This window comes from Lonchura striata, chromosome 3, assembly GCF_050655825.1.
Source record: "Lonchura striata isolate lonStrDom1 chromosome 3, ASM5065582v1, whole genome shotgun sequence".
NCBI lineage: Eukaryota > Metazoa > Chordata > Aves > Passeriformes > Estrildidae > Lonchura > Lonchura striata.
The window spans coordinates 14,555,075-14,574,823 of NC_140705.1; the positions used below are offsets into that span (position 1 = coordinate 14,555,075).

The 19,749-nt window shown below is 34.7% G+C and overlaps 1 protein-coding gene across 6 annotated transcripts in view; it reads left to right on the forward strand.

Moving 5' to 3' along the window:
* The window catches only part of ROCK2 (Rho associated coiled-coil containing protein kinase 2), a 94,435-nt gene that overhangs the window by 64,737 nt on the left and 9,949 nt on the right, over positions 1-19,749 (forward strand). For 2 of the 6 annotated variants that reach the window (XM_085576273.1, XM_085576271.1), the window contains exons 6-28: positions 290-434; positions 2,771-2,909; positions 4,548-4,639; positions 5,440-5,599; positions 6,183-6,246; positions 7,637-7,702; positions 7,997-8,076; positions 8,466-8,514; positions 9,227-9,362; positions 9,491-9,582; positions 9,819-10,065; positions 10,378-10,484; positions 11,072-11,231; positions 11,905-12,065; positions 12,454-12,638; positions 13,799-13,868; positions 15,155-15,258; positions 15,374-15,560; positions 15,888-15,981; positions 16,098-16,192; positions 16,819-16,998; positions 17,203-17,371; positions 17,753-17,929. In XM_085576273.1, the coding sequence (XP_085432399.1) occupies positions 290-434; positions 2,771-2,909; positions 4,548-4,639; positions 5,440-5,599; positions 6,183-6,246; positions 7,637-7,702; positions 7,997-8,076; positions 8,466-8,514; positions 9,227-9,362; positions 9,491-9,582; positions 9,819-10,065; positions 10,378-10,484; positions 11,072-11,231; positions 11,905-12,065; positions 12,454-12,638; positions 13,799-13,868; positions 15,155-15,258; positions 15,374-15,560; positions 15,888-15,981; positions 16,098-16,192; positions 16,819-16,998; positions 17,203-17,371; positions 17,753-17,929 (2,959 nt within the window). The remainder of the gene's footprint in view (positions 1-289; positions 435-2,770; positions 2,910-4,547; positions 4,640-5,439; positions 5,600-6,182; positions 6,247-7,636; positions 7,703-7,996; positions 8,077-8,465; positions 8,515-9,226; positions 9,363-9,490; positions 9,583-9,818; positions 10,066-10,377; positions 10,485-11,071; positions 11,232-11,904; positions 12,066-12,453; positions 12,639-13,798; positions 13,869-15,154; positions 15,259-15,373; positions 15,561-15,887; positions 15,982-16,097; positions 16,193-16,818; positions 16,999-17,202; positions 17,372-17,752; positions 17,930-19,749) is intronic. The other 4 variants (XM_085576276.1, XM_085576274.1, XM_085576272.1 and 1 more) reach the window with 3 other exon arrangements.

The window sequence follows — 19,749 nt, forward strand, 5'->3', positions numbered from 1 at the left end:
TATGCTGTGTACCTTCAGATTAAAACCAACAGTAAAAATAATAAAATTGGTGAGTTTTGAGAAGATGAAGTCAAATCACTATGGAGTAGGCAGAGGTAAGCACATTACCAAGAAATGTTTCAGACCATATTGCTTCTCAAATTCGAATTAGTCTTTAAAACACACTCCTCAAACAAAGTATTACAGGCTACATTTTTAATGATTTTCTGTCCTACTAACAGAGAAATTGGTTAAAGAGATGCTCAGAAGGCCCTTGAGCTGAGCTGTTTGTGTTGTTGCTGTTGCCCAGACAGGAATGGTGCGTTGCGACACGGCCGTGGGGACTCCCGACTACATCTCGCCCGAAGTCCTGAAATCGCAGGGGGGTGATGGCTACTATGGACGGGAATGTGACTGGTGGTCTGTAGGGGTTTTCCTTTTTGAGATGTTAGTTGGTAAGTAATGATTTCTTCTGCTAGTGAGACTGTGATTGAGTCTTCCCTGTGCATTTAGCTGCACTTTGCTGCATGGAGGCTGCTTGTACCTCACTGACAGCTTCTAACTTCTGGCTGATGCTGTGGCTCATTGCTGTTCTCTTTGCTCTCTGTCACTCTCACACTGCGACAGCTGTTTGCGTGCTTGCTCAGTGATTAGTTCCCTGACTCGGTTCAGCTTAAAACTAATTCTTAGAATAGTTTTAGCTGGGGTCAGCTACCTCACTACATTTGTGCCACCTCAGTCAGGATTGAGTTTGCAGGGACACAAGAGGTGAGAGAAAAGGCAAGGGTAGGCCTGCTCTTTTCTTTTCTCCTTCTTTTCCACAGCACATCTGTCTTCTATTAGGTCAAAGTGCGGGTATGGGTCAATTCTTTTTTTTTTTTTTTGTGCTTAAGTCAGGATTTTCTAGTAAAATACACTGGACTGCTATGGCAATGAACATAGAATATAATCTGTTCAGGAGATGAGTCATCTGCATCTTAAAATATAGTGAGGATCAGTATGATAGTCTGGTAGCAAAATTCTGATTATGGAAGGATGGAATTGAGCATACAATTATTAAAAATCAGCATTTTCTGGGAATATTGCAGATTTGATGTTTCTCGCATGCTGAGACAGGAGATGCACTTAAACATGATGCTATTACTACTTCCAGTTCTTTCAGAATTACATCATTTTGACTTCATGAATGTTTTATAGTTAATAGCCTCTCATGAACAAATTTAGTAGTAAATAAAATTATTCAGTTCTTAAAATATTTGGCATAGCTGTCCAGAATATTTTCTCTGCATTTCAAAGCCTGTTTTTTTCCCCCTCACTGGTATCTAGGAGGAAAATATTACTTCATTTCCCCATATCCCACATATTGGTAGAAAGTATCTATTTTTATCTGTACTTTAGTATCAGATTCTTCCAAAACTTTGCACTTCAAAGAAAGCACATAAACTGTTCTGTTATTCTGGTGATAAAACCACAGAAAATGGTAATTTTATTATGAAAATTAAAATTTTATTGTGTGCTCAATTAAACCGTAAAATATTGGTCACAGGATGAATCCTAACTTTAGTTCAGTGACTTAAGATAGTTTTAAGGTGTGGCCAAAATCAAAGCTATTTCCAAGACAGAAGAGGATTATGAAGAGGAAGGCTGGGAAAGAGGGAGGCAACAGCAAATACCAGTGATTCCCACCTGCAATGCACTGTTATGGCAACGTAATAAATTTGCTAAAAGTCTAGAAGTTAAGTTCAAGCTGCTGTATACTAATTTCTTATTTTGCTATAAAATGGCAGAAAGAGACAAAACAAAAGCAGAATGGTTGTTGTCCATTGGTTTGTTTGTACATTTTTTCACGTTCATGGTTTTGAAATGCTTGGTTCCTCGTTGGAAGGCCACAGCCTGCAGTGCCAGGTGATTCCTGCCTGCATGCAACACACCAGAACCAAGGAAAGAGCCTGGCTCATGTGACTGTTCACCTTCTCTATTAAACCTATGGATTAGTTGAGAGAAAGGATCCCTGTGAAAGTTGCAGCTTCTTGATTACAGACCCAAACCATTTCTATGTTAAGAATGTGCCAGTTGATTTGTCAGTTGCCTTTATCACAGCCTATTCTTTTCACTTGCCCCAGTTTTACCTTTCTTAAGTCTAATTCCTTTGCAAATATCTTTAACTACAGCCTAGGCTAGAAACCTCTGGATGAGAAGTCTTATTATTTTAAAAGCCACCTGCCATGTTAATATGGGCACTCAAGCTGATGTAATTTGTCAGTCAACAAGATTTATTAATATGGGTTTAATAGTGTGGTAACACACTGGAGGGCTCCTGCTCAGAGCTGGCATGCCTTAGGGAACATAGACCTGTTGCCTCTGAAATGGTCTTCAGAGAGCTTTGGTGGATTCCTTTTAACAAATGTGCATGAGCAAATCTTTAATGAGTTTTAGTTTTATCCTTGGAATGTTTAAAGATTGATTCCTATGGGTGTCGGCCATTATGTAAATTAGAAAATATATGAGAGCTTTAAGGCAGAACAAAAGATGTCATTCACCAGGTAAAATTTTGGTAGGGATAGACAGGAAGGAAAATGGTGTAGTTTATAACACAGACATTTTAGGGAAGGAATATTTTTAGTAGTATACATTACTTGTACACTGCATGTCCATTTTTTTTTCTTTTTCTTAATAAAAGACTCTTCTAGGTAAATTGCTTGTAGACTTTTCATTATCTCTTCTGTCTTATTCAACTTGCATAACTTAAACATGATGTAAAATCACAGCCAGTTTACTGTTTTATTTTCAGGCGATACTCCTTTTTATGCAGACTCACTAGTAGGAACATACAGTAAAATTATGGATCATAAGAACTCATTGCATTTCCCTGATGATGTGGAAATCTCTAAGCATGCAAAGAACCTTATCTGTGCCTTTTTAACTGATAGGTAAGTGCACATACTTTTCTGGCACTGTTTTTTATTTTGGATGGTACATTGTAAAAATTAATTCCTTCTCCTACTTCTCCTGATCTCTGTTCAAATCTCTTCTGCCAAACCTCCTGTTCTCTAATTTTCCTTTTGAGGTGTTTTTTCCTGGTATTGTATTTTATTTCTATGAGCAGTTCTTACAACTCTTGTTAACAACACAGTTTTTACTGGACAAATCCTTCAAATAGCAATAACACACTTGTAATGCTGAAAGTAATTAGTAACCTCAGAGGCAAGGACAAAATTGTTTTGCTCAGTGTCTATATGGATGTTACTTAAAAAAAGTGGAAGGAAGTACTTTTCTGAAAGTAAGCATGTATTTACTGAATTTTTTTTTCATTTGCTTTGTTGCATTAATTGGTAAATATAACTAACAAACCTTCAATGTTATTGTTTTGGCTACAAAAAAAAAAAAAATCCTAGAAGTTTCCCTTAATGGATCTAAGCCACTTATTGAAATTAAGCTGTGTAAGCTTGTTCTTGACCTGAGCAATTACGTTTTGTTTACTTTCAGAAAGCAGAGATAATCTTCAATTTCACTGATTTAAAAGAACAGGGTAGGTCCCCAGTTAACTCTGGATCGATGATGCCTTCTTACGCTTTCCTGTGGTCACCTGAACTTGGCTGGAGCAGGGCATCCGGCCGCTGTAGAAGGAGGAATTAGGAAAACAAAATGCCTTATAATGGGTTTTACATTCGAAGAGAGATTGTTTGCTCTGCTGAGCAAGCCTGTGGTTGGTCAGGAAGGATGTGCTTTATTTAACAGCATTTTTCACCTTTAGTAGCTGAAGGGTAAAGAGAAAATATGATTAGAATTTAATAGTGTAAATGTAGTAAGGTGGACTTGTACTACGTGTGTCCCTCTTCCTGTTTATATTTAACACAGGGCTTGAGCAATTTATTTGAAACAGATGCTGTGTGATCACTGCTGAAGCACTTAAAGAAGGACTAAACATCAACTCTGTGATTTATGGCTTCTTTTCCATGCATTGTTTTTATGTCCTGTTCTTTTACGTAGTTTCAAGAGAGATTCCTGTTCAAACTAAAAGTTTCTCGTTGCACTTAAGATTTACTTCATGGCAAATATCAGCAAGAGTCGTGTCAGGGTTAGTTGTGGGGCAGAGGATGGAATTCTTAGAATATTTATTTTAGTCCAGCTTTGAATAACTGTTCTGTGCAGCAAGTCAGACCTTCCTTCACTTGCGTCTTATGGTCTGTCATGTGGTTTGGCAGACACGAAAGTTCTGCAGTTTTATTTCCCCCAAGGGTGTTGAGTTTTTGTTTGTGTTTTTAGTTTCTTCTTAGTTTTTGCCTCAGTGCTCGCTTTTTTGCTTTACTCCCCACGTGGCAGACTCCAGATTCTGGACGTTTTAGCAGTCACAGGGAGAGTGCATGCTAAGAATCAGTAAATTTTATATAAGGAACTACAGATTAGTGGTTGGTGGTTTTTAAATTTTGTTTTTGTTTGACTGTTAGTGTGGCTAACACAGACAATCTTTACTGAAAGTTTAATTGCTGCTTATGAACAAGTCAGCATTTAAAAAAAGCAAAAGCAGCTATTTTTCCTAATGTGACTCCGGATTAATGGCTGTTTAGGGATGTGCGACTTGGGAGAAATGGAGTTGAAGAAATAAAGCATCACCCTTTCTTCAGAAGTGATCAGTGGAACTGGGACAACATTCGAGAGAGTAAGTAAATCAGGTTAAAAGTTCTATTTTATTCAGTATTTACAATAGTAGAAATTAAAATAAACTTCCAGTTGTATAAACAAAGTAATTTCTATCTATCAAGAATCTTGCTCAGACATTCATATTTATCACTTGTATTATGAAACCTTATATGAGGAAGGGTTAATAAATATGCATTTTTCCTACTGGAATTATTTCACCTTTATCATGTTTTTAATGTAGATGTTTCAATTCTAAACAATGGAATTGGATGGTTCAGAATTTTATCTGAAAGGAATGTATGTTAGCTTCTGTTTCTCTTGTTTTGTTGTTCTTTTGAGGTGGGTTTTTTTGTTTTCTTTCATTTTTCCTTTAATCTTCTGATAGTTAAGGCAGGAGTTTGACAATGGTCTTGTCAGTTTTGCTGCTTTTCATGTGAGGTATTGAGAACCTAATAGCTTTAGGTAAAAAAAGCAAAGTAGTTCAGTTCTCATAAGCTTGTCGTATCTTCTAAAGTTTTATATTTACTAAGAAGTTTTAAAATTATTACTGTATTTAAAGTTATATTCTCAAGTGTGATTACCTGAGCAATATGTCTTGCATACTAGATGGTCTATGCATTAGGCAACGAATACAAAAATAGATTGTTCTAGAAAAAATGGTTCATAGTAATATTTCCAGATCTGCCTGGTTAATACATATTTAACTCTAAGTTATTTAAGGACATCTTATAATACAGTCTTCTAACACTAGAGACATACCTGTATATAGCAAGTGACTGAATCTTGGAGTGAAATTCATCTTTTTTCCCCTTTTTATAGCTGCTGCTCCTGTTGTTCCTGAGCTTAGCAGTGATATAGATAGCAGTAATTTTGATGACATTGAGGATGACAAGGGAGACGTGGAAACCTTTCCAATCCCCAAAGCCTTCGTGGGAAACCAGCTGCCTTTCATAGGATTTACCTATTACAGAGACAATTTGTATGTGATACTTTAATATGCATTTTTAAAAGCATACCTGCACAATTTTTCTTACATTCTTTCTTTTTTTTCACTCTAAATGCATAATTTATTCCTTGCATTATATTAATTTATGTCCAATTGTAAAGATACAAAATGAAAAGTTTGAGTAAAATAATTTGTTACACTTTCAATTATTCCAATAACTGATTAAACAGTGTATTTTTATATTCACAAAATTATACAATACCTTAAAAATCAATTAGGGTGAAAATTCTGATAGATTTGTAATTTTTTTTCTAAAAAGGCTTTTTATTAGTTATTTTAGAAGCTTACACAACATAACAACTTTCTAGAATTCATCTTGAATAATCAAGAAATAATTGTATTAATTAAAAATTACAAGCTGCTGTAGTTTTGGAGACATTCTGTTAAGGAACAATTCAAATTAGAAAGATGCATTAATACCAAAATGAAACAAGCTTCATTCTGAGAGCAACATAGGACAAATTGAGATTTGAGAGAATTGATTAAAATGACCAGGTTGCCAGAGTTGCTGAAAACTTTAGTAAGAGCTGGAGGGATTTGTTTCTGTTTTTGACAGGTTGCTAAGTGACTCCTCTCAGTCTTGCAGAGAAAATGAATCTGTGCAATCTAGTAAAAATGAGGTTAGTGCTTTTTTTATTTGTATTAATGGGATGATTAACTAATTTAGTTAATCTGTTAAGAAAAGACAAAGTCTAAATTAAGTCTGAAACAGTTCTGTGGGGGGCTTTTTCTCTTTTAATGATCCTCAATAAAAATGATATTTTCTATTTACAGGACAGCAAAGAGGTAAGTATAGTATCTGAATTATGAAAGGAATAAAAAAAAACCTTCATAATTTTATGTGGATGTGAAGTATCTTAAATGTTTATTCAGCAAATGGTTAGCAGTAAACCAGTTGTATTTTGAAACAGTTGTAATCAAGTGTTAAAGTGATAGTATACTAAAGTACTGTAGTATAAAGATAAACCAATACAGATATTTCTCAGATTCCTTTTGTATCCAGAATTTGTTTGGAAAGCCAATGTGTGAGTGTCTGTTTCCTACAGACAGCATTACTCTTATGAAGGTCCCACACTTACATTAATGATTCGTGACTGATTTATTCAGAGTTTGAAAAAGTAAATTATCACCTGCAGGGATAAAGGAATGTTTAAATCATATTCCGTTGGAGTATATGGAGCGTGTTTATCCAGCTTTTGAAGATTGACTAATGAATTTAAATTTGCATGACAGGAAAAGCAATGGCATTTTCATACACTTACTTCATTATGTTTCTTAAACATTTGTATTATGCAAGTGAAGATAGTATATTGTTAGCATTTCTTAAAACTTACAATTGCTTTTCAAATTTTAAAAAATACATAAAGGAAATGCATTATGTATTGATCAGATAAATTTAAATGCACAAGCTTATTAGACTCTACTTCCTTCCTGTCATTGATGAATAGATGAATAGTTTTAGACTTCACCTTTTGAGTAGAAATGGTGCTGCTGTTTAAAATACATATGGTCACATTCATGATGTTTAATTTATATTGTGTTAGTAAATGCAGATGGCAAAATTTTGCATCTCACTTCTGACAGCTTACTTTATCTGCATTTTCTCAAGCAACAAATCTCCAGTTTTGATGTCCTTTTCAATGTTCCTGTTGTGGAAATCTTCTAATTGTAACAATTATAAAGTATTTTGGAAACCCACATGTTTACATTTTTTGTTTGGGGGGTAGAAGAAGAGGAGGAAGGGAGGAAAATAAATGTGTTTGAAAGCCTGAAGTCATGAGATTAATCCCAAATCTGTTATTTATAATTTCTATTTAGGTACTGGACTCAATTATTTCTTAAAATTATTTTATTAAGCAAACCAAAACATTTCCAAAGTTTCCATTATCATCCAAGATGTAAGACTAAGAAATTCTTCATGTGAGGTCATTGAACATGTTTAGCCATATTATCTAAGATTGTCTGATTTGGTCATGTACACCCCTTTTTTATTTTTTTCATTTCATTTAGAAAATGCTATCCAAAAACATCTGCACCAGTGGAAAGTCTCTGGCTACAGAGCACAGCAAAGGGCCGGTAACAATGTTTTTTGCCCATATAAATTTAATGACTCACAATCTGTGGCACATAATTCTGTGATGGTTCAATTCAATATGCAGCAAATTTTGTTGCTATAAATCCATATATTTAAAATTATCAGAATTAATACCTTGTAAAGATGTAACCTTCTAGTGATGGTTTTAAAAAGATATACTGGAAGATTTAATTAATTTTCCTCTCTTTCCCTTATTTTTTATTTACTTGAATTGCATTTGTTTTCTGTGAAATTATTTTTATATGTGGACCATGCTTTTTTGACATTTTACACAGTTTCAGAAAAAACTAAGCAAGCTAGAAGAACAGCTCAGTAATGAATTACAAGCCAAAGATGAACTAGAACAGAAGTACAGGTGAGAATGTTTCAGCATGCTTGGTATGTTTATAAAGATGTTTTATTAGACCTTTTGTTTCTGAATGCTTAAAAGCATTTTAATCCACTCTGGGGATTCCCAACTCTGCAAGCAGACCTCACTGTAAGTTGCTGGCTTAATTCTTGCTACTCCTTTGACTAATGGGATGGTTTTCTGGGGGTTGGTTTAGATTTTTTTTGCTTTAACTCCCTATAAGAATCTCACTATTTAGTGATTTCACTGGTTCTTGAGGTTTTTGCTTAAAATAGAATATCTTGCGTGGAATTATTGAGACAAAAACACCTTACATAAAATTAGAGAAACACATCCAAACATTCTAATTTCTGTATTATCAGTAGGGTTTAAAATTATTTTTCAAATTTGTTCAGGTCTACAAGTGTTCGTTTAGAGAAGATAGCAAAAGAGCTCGATGAAGAGGTAAGGCCATAGATTTCTTACTGGAATTAGTAACATTTGTGCATGGATTTTTCCCTTCAGTAACAGCAAATTGCTTTTGAGTAGCTGTATATTTTATAGCAAATAACACCAGCTGATTTCTTGGTGTTCACAAGCATGAAATTGTTGTCACTGCTAAAATATTTTTATTATGATTTCTGTACTGTAACTGCACATTTCTTTCTAGAACTAGATTTTTACCATATATTTAAGTTGGCAGACAGCATGAGACAAATATCCCATACAGATTTTTAAAATTGAAGGTGTGAGAGTAGTGTTTCCAGAGGAGGAAGACCATGCTTTGGATTGCTTGGTGTTAGTAAAAGGACTCTTTCTTGCTCAGCTTTGTGCTTTACTGCTTCTACAAATTTAGATAATATATGGTTCGTGTAGGTGCATGTCAAGACCTTACCTTTACATGTATGTTTCTTTGCTCCCAGAATGACTGCTTAGGCAGGTCTACCAGGTTTGTCAAATCCAGATGATCAAACAATATTCAAATTGCAAAGCTCCTGGCCATAGACATCCTGGGCTGGATTTGACCACGTGTTCTGATACATAGTATTTGCAGCAGGCAGATGGACTGGCTTCCTCCATTACAGACTAAACTGAGTGCATGAGCTGTGTTTTTATCGTATAAAAATTACCACTCCTGTATATGTAATTAGTGATGTAATTTTTTTAATATATCCAGATAACTTCAAGGAAGAATGTAGAGTCTGCAGTCAGACAGTTAGAGAGAGAGAAGGCTCTTCTTCAGCATAAGAATACGGAATACCAGAGGAAAGCAGAACATGAAGCAGATAAGAAACGCAATTTGGAAAATGAGGGTATGTTCAACCATGCTTGAAGGTTCCATTTTGATGTGGGTTTTTAATACTTAAAATAAATGAATTATAGTTCCAATTGAAGTGTTTTCATGACAGTTATTAACAATGTTGAGTTGTGTTTGTTGCAGTTAACAGTTTGAAAGACCAACTTGAAGATTTAAAAAAGAGGAATCAGAACTCTCAAATATCCAATGAAAAAATCAATCAATTACAAAGACAGGTATGCCAATATTTTATAATAATCACTGCTTGAAATACAGATTTTGGTAACAGTGGAGGAACTTGGAATGTGTAATCAGGTTTTAAAAGCTGTTCTTTCTTGTTAGGTTTTGGTGCTCAAATGTAATCTTAAAATATAGTCCTTACTTCTTTAACTCATAAAACTTAGTATTCTGTAGTAGAAATAGTGTTCTTTATAATTTAATTGTTTCTGAAGTATGTTTTTATCAATCTTAGTTGGATGAAGCCAATTCTTTGTTGCGGTCAGAGTCTGATACTGCAGCCAGGTTAAGGAAGAACCAGACAGAAAGCACAAAGCAAATCCAGCAGCTGGAAATTAATAATAGAGAACTACAAGATAAGAACTGCCTGCTAGAGAATGCAAAACTCAAACTGGAGAAGGAGTATCTCAATCTTCAGTCAGCTCTAGAATCAGAAAGGAGAGACCGAAGTCATGGATCAGAGATGATCAGTGATTTACAAGGTATTCCTGCAAATCTTCTGAAGTTGAGATTGCTTCTTTTCTCTGGTGTGGGTGGTGTTATTTGAGTTTCAGACTGTGACTAGGTAAGCATGCTGTTTTATAAAATGTTACATAATTGTGAATAGCATTTAAGAAAAAATGTGTGGTAACATCTACAAAACATTTTTGATAGCTTTTAGAATCACCCTAAAAGGAGACATTCTTAATAGTCAGAATTAGAAGCTGTTACATTTCAAAAATGTTACCTCTAAATAGATAAAGTTTGTTTTCACACACTGACCACAGCCTCGTTGATATTTTGGTAATTTTAAGGTCGAATATCTAGCCTTGAAGAAGAAGTGAAAAATGGAAAGAGTGCATTAGCCAAACTGGAAATGGAGAAAAGACAATTGCAGGAAAAGCTCACAGATTTAGAAAAGGTAAGAGCACTGATAGATGAACATTTGTACTTTTATTACTTGACACATTGCAACCAAACCTATACAATTTTTTTTTCCCCCCCAATTTGAGAAGTGGGGGAAAAAGACATCATTTCCCATACAATCATAATACATTTTACTTCTAAAGTACTTAATTATGTACTCCATTGTGTACCTTAACAATACAATTGCTACATTTAATTTCATTTCAGTGTGGAGTTTTTTAAAATTCTCATTATTGCCAAAAATAAGAGCCTCTGCTAATAGGATTTTTTAAACAAAATTGTTATTGGAACAAATGGCTTGAAAAATTTCTTCAATAAACTTAATCTTCAGATTGCTCTTACTATAGAATGTTGGTTGTTAAGGCAGTAATTCTATAATTGTTTGCAACTGGGGATGTCGTACATTTTTAGAATGCTTTGATGTTCACAAAAAAACATTTATGGAAATGAGTTCTCATTTCCTTAGCATGAGCTCTCTCTTCTATTCCAAGTTTCCTTCCAAGCGGCATGGTGTTGTTCAAAATTCTGCCACTAACCTGGTGTATTTAATGTTTTATTTCAATATTATTTTTTCTTTAACAGGAAAAGAGCAACATGGAAATAGATATGACATATAAATTTAAAGTTATGCAGCAGAACCTTGAACAAGAAGAAGCTGAACATAAAGCCACAAAAGCACGATTAGCAGACAAAAATAAGATCTATGAGTCTATAGAGGAAGCAAAATCTGAAGCCATGAAAGGTGTGTATTTGACATCACAGTTGGACTTAGGTGTGAATTGTACAAAGTAGATAATATAATCTTTCATTGTGCATATTCTGGTGCATCTCATGACAACTGAAATATCTTGAAGGGAGGGATAATTGCCAAAAAAATTCAGAAGATAGCTCTTATTTTGAATTAAATGGCTTATGTTTATTGCAGCTAATTAAAAAGCTACCTACAGATCCTGTCCTTCCAATTGCAGAACATTCCCAAAAATTTTGAGCATGCAGATCTTCAAAAGAAGCAAGAATGATTCAGTAACAATGGCTGAGTTACTTGGCATATCAGGTTCTCAAACAGCATCAGCTCTTTGATTTTATATTGTCACAGCCATAGCACAGTAGACTTAAATGTTTTATTTTTAAAATTCTACCTGTTTTGTTAATCTCAGAGGTGTTGCAGATAAAACTGGAAGTTATCTAAAAGCTCAAAAGTAGGAAATAGTTTTGTCAGAAATGCTTAAAAGCATCCTCTGGGTGTGTATCTACTGTGAAAATTTTAACTAATCACTTCTAAGTAGTCTTTCTATTCAGTTTTAAAAGGAAAACCATGTGGCTTATTGTTAGTACAGGGTAGACATTCTCTTCCCTTTGACCTCCAAAATCTGCTGTTTACACTTCACTGATGTCTTATACCTTTTACTTCACAGAAATGGAAAAGAAACTTTTGGAAGAGAGAGCTTTAAAGCAGAAAGTAGAAAATCGGCTGTTGGAAGCTGAGAAGCAGCGCTCCATGTTAGACTGTGATCTCAAACAATCCCAACAGAAAATAAATGAGCTCCTTCGACAGAAGGATCTACTGAGTGAAGATGTAAGGAGCGCTTTGTCTTGAGTCAAACCTTGTTTTCCATGTCCTAGTATTTTTCCTGTTATAGCTGTATTTGGGAATATTTGTGAATGAAAACGGCAACAAAGTTTTCCCCCTCTGCCTTTGAAACTTTAAAAGGTTTGCTTATGAAATGTGGTGTCATTTTTCTGAAATATTTCAGAATTATTCATGTTAAAAGGTTTGTCCTCTACAGTGGTAAATGCTGTGAGATTGACATGGAAAAACTAGGTGATTTAATGTGTGCTAATGCCTTTTTTCAGGAAGCAGCTTTGATTTACCAAGAGATGTAAAGGAGGTCAATTAGAGACTGTTTAAGTGTTGTTTTCTTGTGTAGATCTGTAAAATTCACAGGTTTCTACTTATTTTTCAGGTAAAAAACTTGACGTTAAAAATAGAGCAAGAAACGCAAAAGCGCTGTCTCACTCAAAATGACCTCAAGATGCAAACACAGCAGGTCAACACCTTGAGAATGTCAGAGAAGCAGTTAAAGCAGGAGAACAACCACCTTCAGGAAATCAAATTAAGTCTGGAAAAACAAAACAACGAACTCCGCAAGTATGCAAGTTGCTCTATATGTTTTTGTCATGTTACTGATTTGAAGTATTTTTGGAACAAAAGCTGGGAGCAAAATTAATTTTGAAAGTTGCTGCAAGGAATATGCTATTCTACAGTGCAAAACTTAATTGTTCTTTGAAATAATTTACAGTACCTCTAATTGTGACTTGCCCTAGTGATTCAGCAGTGTATAGGTTTGTATTAAAAGGCGTTCGTTAACCTGAAAAATCTTGGAAAACACAGCTTAAATATGAGTCTGAAAACTTGAGAGAAACACTTATTTAACTGAAGGCCTAGGTAACTTTTTTAATGATGTAGGACTTCAGTGAAGAGGAAAGTTACTGGAATTATTAGTCTAGGAGAGCTTATCAGAGTTGGAAATACTGCTACAGATCTACAAAGCATAACCATTGGAAATACCTAGTACTACAGATAACACATCTGTTGGACCTTCAGATAGGAGTGTCAGTAGTTCTTCAAGGTCTTACAAGTAGTATTTGCACCTGATAGCAAATAAGGAAAGAAACAATTTTATTTTTTACATAAAGAACTTTCTTGTGAATGAAATGACCAGGTTACCACACATATCAGATGAATCTCAATCCTAGCTCCTTTATGACTTGGATGTTTCTTCTCCCTGTGCTTTGCCTTTCTGTCAGGAAGATGCAGTTAGTCATGTAGAAGGTGGCCATAATGGGGAGCACTGGCAGAAGTCTTTTCTGCTACATTTCTGTGTTATGGAGCTGTTGTTTAAATAACAGATGAATTCAAGAAAATATGTGTGTCAAGGAATACAGACATTCACAGACTGTGCTCTAGCAAACAGGAGACCCAAAACAACCAGTCAGATCAATGACATTTTACATGGAAATTAGATTCTGTTGGTGGCTGTTTACTTTATCAATGTCTCTTACCAGTTAAACTTTGTGACACGGTTGTAGTTTATTGTGTTAGCAGTATTAAACTGACTTGTTATTAGTGCAGTATTCTCAGGTGTACGAGTGATAAAGAGAGCTGGTACCCATAGGAAGATTCAGGTTTAATAGCTGATGATACTTAGGTCAAGAAATTGCTGGAGATCTCAAGAGTGTGAATGCTCTCTTTTCTGTTTACTGCTTTGGAATATCTTCATATCTTTAAAGCATGTTCTTCCTTTCTAGGGAACGTCAAGATGCAGATGGACAAATGAAAGAGCTTCAAGACCAGCTCGAAGCTGAACAATATTTCTCAGTATGTTTGATGCTGTTTTATTTTTACATTAATCTGCTTACTGAGTATGTTAGCTTTTCTTCTTCCCCCTCAGCCATCAGATGTTTCACATCTGTAACCCAAAGCTACTGGTTTTTCTTGTGCATGTCTCCAGTGTTGTCTGCTGCCTAGATCTTGATCATGTTGAGAAATGTCGCAGCTTTGTGGGAGAGTTCAGAGGGAGGAGTCAAGCAACTCATTTTCCACAGTATGAATAATCTCATGCATTTTTCAAGCCTTTTCCATGCTGTATGGTAGAGAAGAATTGTATTCTCATGTGATGTGACAATACATCTACTGCTCAGATGGAAATTTTGCTTTACAACCAAACTTGGTAGTTATCTATTGGAGTTTTTCTTTTATTGTGGCAACGTGCACCAGAATAAATGGGTAGCATACTTAAAAATCATCACTGGCATGTGGAGGTTAGATTTTATTAACAGTGCGCAGCACATTGCATGAGATGCCAAAAGGCTTGTTTCAATATTAACAGAAAATTAAGATTTGCTTGTGGATTTAGATTAGTGAGGAGGAGGCCTACCTAAAATTTTATAGATGAAAATGTTACACATATTAAAGGAAAGAAAGGGAGCACTGAGGTCAGTTGACTGCTGTAGAGGGGCCAGAAAGACAATCTATCCTGAAATCCCTGCAGTGAGTACACTTAGAGTCATCTGTCACTTGATCTGTAGTCAGTCATTTGAATGGACAGAGCAAAATAATGTTTCTTTCATTTTCATCAGAGTTCTAAATTTATATTTATTCCATGAAATTTTGAATTTCAAATTATTTTCTAATTGTTTTTTCCCGTATTCCTGTATTTCTTTTTGTTCTTTAACTGTCATACTGGTTTCATGGATATATATGATTAGATTCTAAACTCCACATGCCTAATTACATCAGACAAAGATTTAAAATAGTAGATAAAATAATTAATTATTTTCTGTGCTTCAGATACTTCTGGTTTTGTATAAAATAGTTATTTTCACATTTAGAATATCTTTTGCATTATTTATACAAAGAAAATGCAAATAATATAACTACCCATTCACAAATATACAAATTAAAAAAGGAAAAACAACAAAGTAAAATAACCAAAGCACATTTGTGAATGATGATGACATTTAGATAAGTTTCAAGAAGGCATTGCACAATTATACTCTAATTAGTGTGATTAAAGAACTGCATACCATGTCAACTTGTATAAATTTTGTGGATCCTCAAGAGTATAGAAATCACATAATTTTCTTTCCAACTTTAAATTCTAGACTCTCTATAAGACACAAGTTCGAGAACTTAAAGAAGAATGTGAGGAAAAGACCAAAATTTGTAAAGAAATGCAGCAAAAGATGCAAGAATTACAGGATGAGAGGTAGGTTTTGCTAGTTGGACTACTAATGCATAGAAGATCAGGGTGGCTTTTTGTTGTTTTCTTTCCTCCCCTCCCTAACCTACCCATTTTAAAAGTGTATATCAATAATTTGCAGAGATTCTTTGGCTGCTCAGCTAGAGATTACTTTGACAAAAGCAGATTCAGAACAACTTGCCCGTTCCATTGCTGAAGAACAGTACTCTGATTTGGAAAAAGAGAAGATTATGAAAGAGCTGGAGATTAAAGAGATGATGGCGAGGCATAAACAAGAACTTACTGAGAAAGATGCCACCATAGCCTCAGTGAGTTACATGATCTATAATTTGGGTTGAGGTTGTATGTAAGCTTTATTTGCAGTTTGAGTTATGCATTGCTCTTTAGCAGTTTTGGGGATACACAAATATACCTAATGTTTTTAAAGTAATTATTTCTTATGATTGAAATTCAAGAATCTATTATTTTGTTTCATCCATGCATTTCTCTGGCCATTTCTTCTCTGCCCCTTCCCCTCTTACAGCAAGTCCTCTTACCCTCATCCTGGTCTCACTCTGCAGAATTTCCTTCTGTCTTCTAATCCAGCTTTGTTTGCCAAATAATGAGTTTTGTCACATGTCCTTTTTTTTTTTTAGTTGGAAGAAGCAAATAGGACACTAACTAGTGATGTGGCTAACCTTGCTAATGAGAAAGAAGAGCTAAACAATAAACTGAAGGAAGCACAAGAACGTATGTAATCTCTGAACCAAATGTGATTTAAATTGAAAATAGGTTTGTTCTTTAATAGTACTATGTGTGTTTGTCATGAATTTTCATAGATTTTCTTTTTAATTACCTTGCTACAGAAATTACAAAACTTAAAGAAGAAGAAGCAAATGTAGGAAATATTAAAGCACAATTTGAGAAACAGTTGTTGAATGAAAGAACATTAAAAACCCAGGTAAGCAAATATATTCAAATGCATGTAGACACTGTTCATGAATCAAATAATTTTTAATAGAATACTTTCTGTTATAAAGTATTGATATATACCAGTGTTGCTTTATTTGGTTTTGCTCTGAAAGTAAATATATTGGGTTTTTTCTCCTTCTTCTACGTAGACTTTCAGTGTAGTGAAACTGGATCCTTATGATTCATAATAGAGGAACTTCTAATCCAGATGTATTTCACCAGCAAAAGCCTTCATTTCCGTCAAATGATTTGATATGTTACTGGTTTCAGTCTTGGTTTGCATACCTCTGCAAGTTCTCTAAAGACATACATTTCTGATTTTAATCTAGATTGTTTTTAGAACAAGTGGCATTTTAATACAAAGACATATTTTGGGTCTAGCTAGTGAAAATGGAAAGGATTATTTAAATGAGTAAAAGTGCTCACACAGCTAATGCTTGCTTCAAGTAAAAAGGGCATCAATACCTTCTTTTGTGTAATACATTGAATTAAAGCAAGCTTGTAGTGCTGGATTGCAGAGGTCTTAGTTTGTGCCTGGTTATAGACAGAGAGAAGACTTTATTTCTTCACAACATAATAATTTGGTTTTTGTCACTTTTTTCTTTCCACGGGAAGGCTGTGAATAAATTGGCTGAAATCATGAATCGGAAGGGTCCAGTCAAACGTGGAGCTGACACTGATGTACGGCGGAAGGAAAAGGAAAATAGGAAGCTGCATATGGAACTGAAGTCTGAACGAGAAAAGTTAACCCAGATGATGATCAAATATCAGAAGGAAATAAATGAAATGCAGGCAGTAAGATCCTTTTGTAAAAATAAACATTGCAGCATTTTTGTAAAATCTTACTATTGATACAGACTTTAAGGTAACATATTCAATCTCTATTTCTAACTTTTCCCAACACAGAATATATATTGAGATTGGGTACAAATTCTGCATAATTTTCTCTGAGTAATCAAATACTGTGATAATAGGAAATCTTGTGATTTATCCCTGCAGCAAATAGCAGAAGAGAGTCAGATACGAATTGAACTGCAGATGACTCTGGACAGCAAAGACAGTGACATTGAACAGCTTCGTTCCCAGCTGCAGTCACTGCACATTGGGCTGGACAACAGTAGCATAGGCAGTGGACCTGGAGAGGCTGAGGCAGATGATGGATTCCCTGGTATGTTAATTTTATTAATATTTCTGCGTTAACTGGGTTTATACCAGTGTTTTTCCATAGAAACTGGAGTATTAAATTGATGGTCTGATGATTCTTCATCTATTCGTCTTCATCTATTTCTACCATCTTATCAATCCTTTGATAGTGATCACTTGCTCACCTGCTAACTAAATCTGTCTGTTGAAATACTTCACCTTACATTTATTTAAAGAAGTTTCTAAATTCTGTTGTACTCCATTAGAACTAAATATTTTTTTCACTTTATTTTGGTGGTTACTTTGCAATTATTGTGTGTATGTGATAAAATGTAAAACTAATATTCTCCTAGAGATTCTGTTTTGACTTCTTTTCTACTTTTCCTCCTTTATGCTTTATGTTTAGTCCATATCACTCAATCCCACACTATGGAATCCATGTCCTTTACCTATCAGCACTCTTCTACCTCTGTCAGTATTGCCACTAAGCCTTCCAGTTCTCGCATGCTTCTTGATTCCGATTCTGACTCAGAGGAAGAACCTTTGTCTTGTTCCCACAGCCCTACAGAAGTTGATAGCACAGGTGACATCCCTGAGAGTTTGGTTTTGTTCTTTGTCATTTTCTCTGTTTCAGAACTAACACTATTAATACATAATGAAAGAAACATAAACCAAATCTGGCAGATAACATGCTGCAGCAGCAGGAAACATTGCCATCAAAACATGAGAAGATTTGCATGAACAAATGACTGGCCTGTTTTCTCTAAATGTTTGCAAATGCTTGCTGACAGTTATAAACCCACCATGTTCATTGAGGCATTGAATAAATAAGCCTTATGGCTTGTTTTCAAAATAGCCTCTACGCAGTATCTGCAGTTCTCTATATGACCCTAAGGTACTGGACACCAAAACTCAAATCTTTTCATTTAAGTGTGGAAACATCTAACTCCTCACATCTAAACATATATGATTTTCTTGTAGAAATTAATTGTCCTGAATATTACATTGTTTTACCTTAAAAGTGTATTATGAGTGATAAGGCCCTGTTTTATTAATTCTTATATGACTACATTTTATATTAATTTTATATGACTACACATACACCCTTTTAACAAAGCTTCTGTTTGGTGTTAATGTTAGAAGTGGGTTTTTATAGCATTCAAATTTCTGTATTTCACATGAGGTTCCTTTAAAGTATGAATACCTTTCCATTGAACATAGAACCTCTTTTGGTATTTTGACATTACTTCATCAAACTAGAGTAAAGAATAATGCATTTCCTCTCTTCTTCTCCTCATTCTCTGGGTTTTGCTTTGAAGCTTCTAATGAAAGAAAACCTACACACATACATATTTTTTTCCTTGTTAGCTGCTGTTGTGGTATGTGCATGGATTTGCTTTGTTCTAAAGTAAAAATTATAGCTAGGATGGGATTTTTTTCTGACATAATTACAAAAGATTTGAGGTAGGATAGTGTCTTCCGTTGTTTCTCCTCTCCTAGTGTTTATAAGCATGTATTTTGAGAAGTTTGGAATTTTCTGCCCTTTTTCTGATCTGTTAGTATTGAATGGACACTAGAAGTGAAGAAATATAATGAGAAGCTCTCATTTTACCTAATTCAATATGTATTTCAGGTTACAGAGAAAAATACAAAAATCATATTTTAGGAAATAGTAGAAACATGCATTTTTTTTGCTCTACTTGTGCCTCCTGAATATGGGTAGACTATTTTTTTGCATCAACGTTATGCTTGTTACACTTTCTATGAGGTGTAGTTGAAAGGAACAATATAAGGTGGCAGGTATGAGGCAAAACAAATGTTACAGAACTGTTTCATGTACTTGATATGTGTATTAAAATAGGCCACCAGCAGCACTGCTGATAGGACTATAAGCATTGAAGACATTCACAGAAAGAATTCTATGAATATCTAGTATCTAGTAATTATTTGTTACACTGTGTTAAACATGGGCAGGAGCCTGCACATGCCCTCTGATGAGAAGGAAAATAGTTTTTGTAATTTTGGAGTATGTTTCTGCTTGTTTCATGGTTTTGTCTTTGTTAATGCTTAACACTTCATTATTTTTGACTTGGAAGTTCCTCAGCAGCCAGTAGAGGTTATCTGCTAGGGTAGGAAACTCAGTAGAAAAATACTACCGCAATTAAGTATTTCCCCTTAATAAAGCATAGGGAGAAGAAAGACTTGTGTTACATGCAGCTACAAAAATAGGGTGGAAGGGTATGTGATCCTGTGTATTACCAAGCACTGAGAAAGTGTGATCCTGTTGAGCTTTTGGTGACTACTGAAATGTGTGTGTCAAACAACAGCTGAGCTCTCCTTACTCTTTATAAATCAAATCTGACAAATGTGCCAGTGTAATATAAAATACTGCAAGCATGTGAA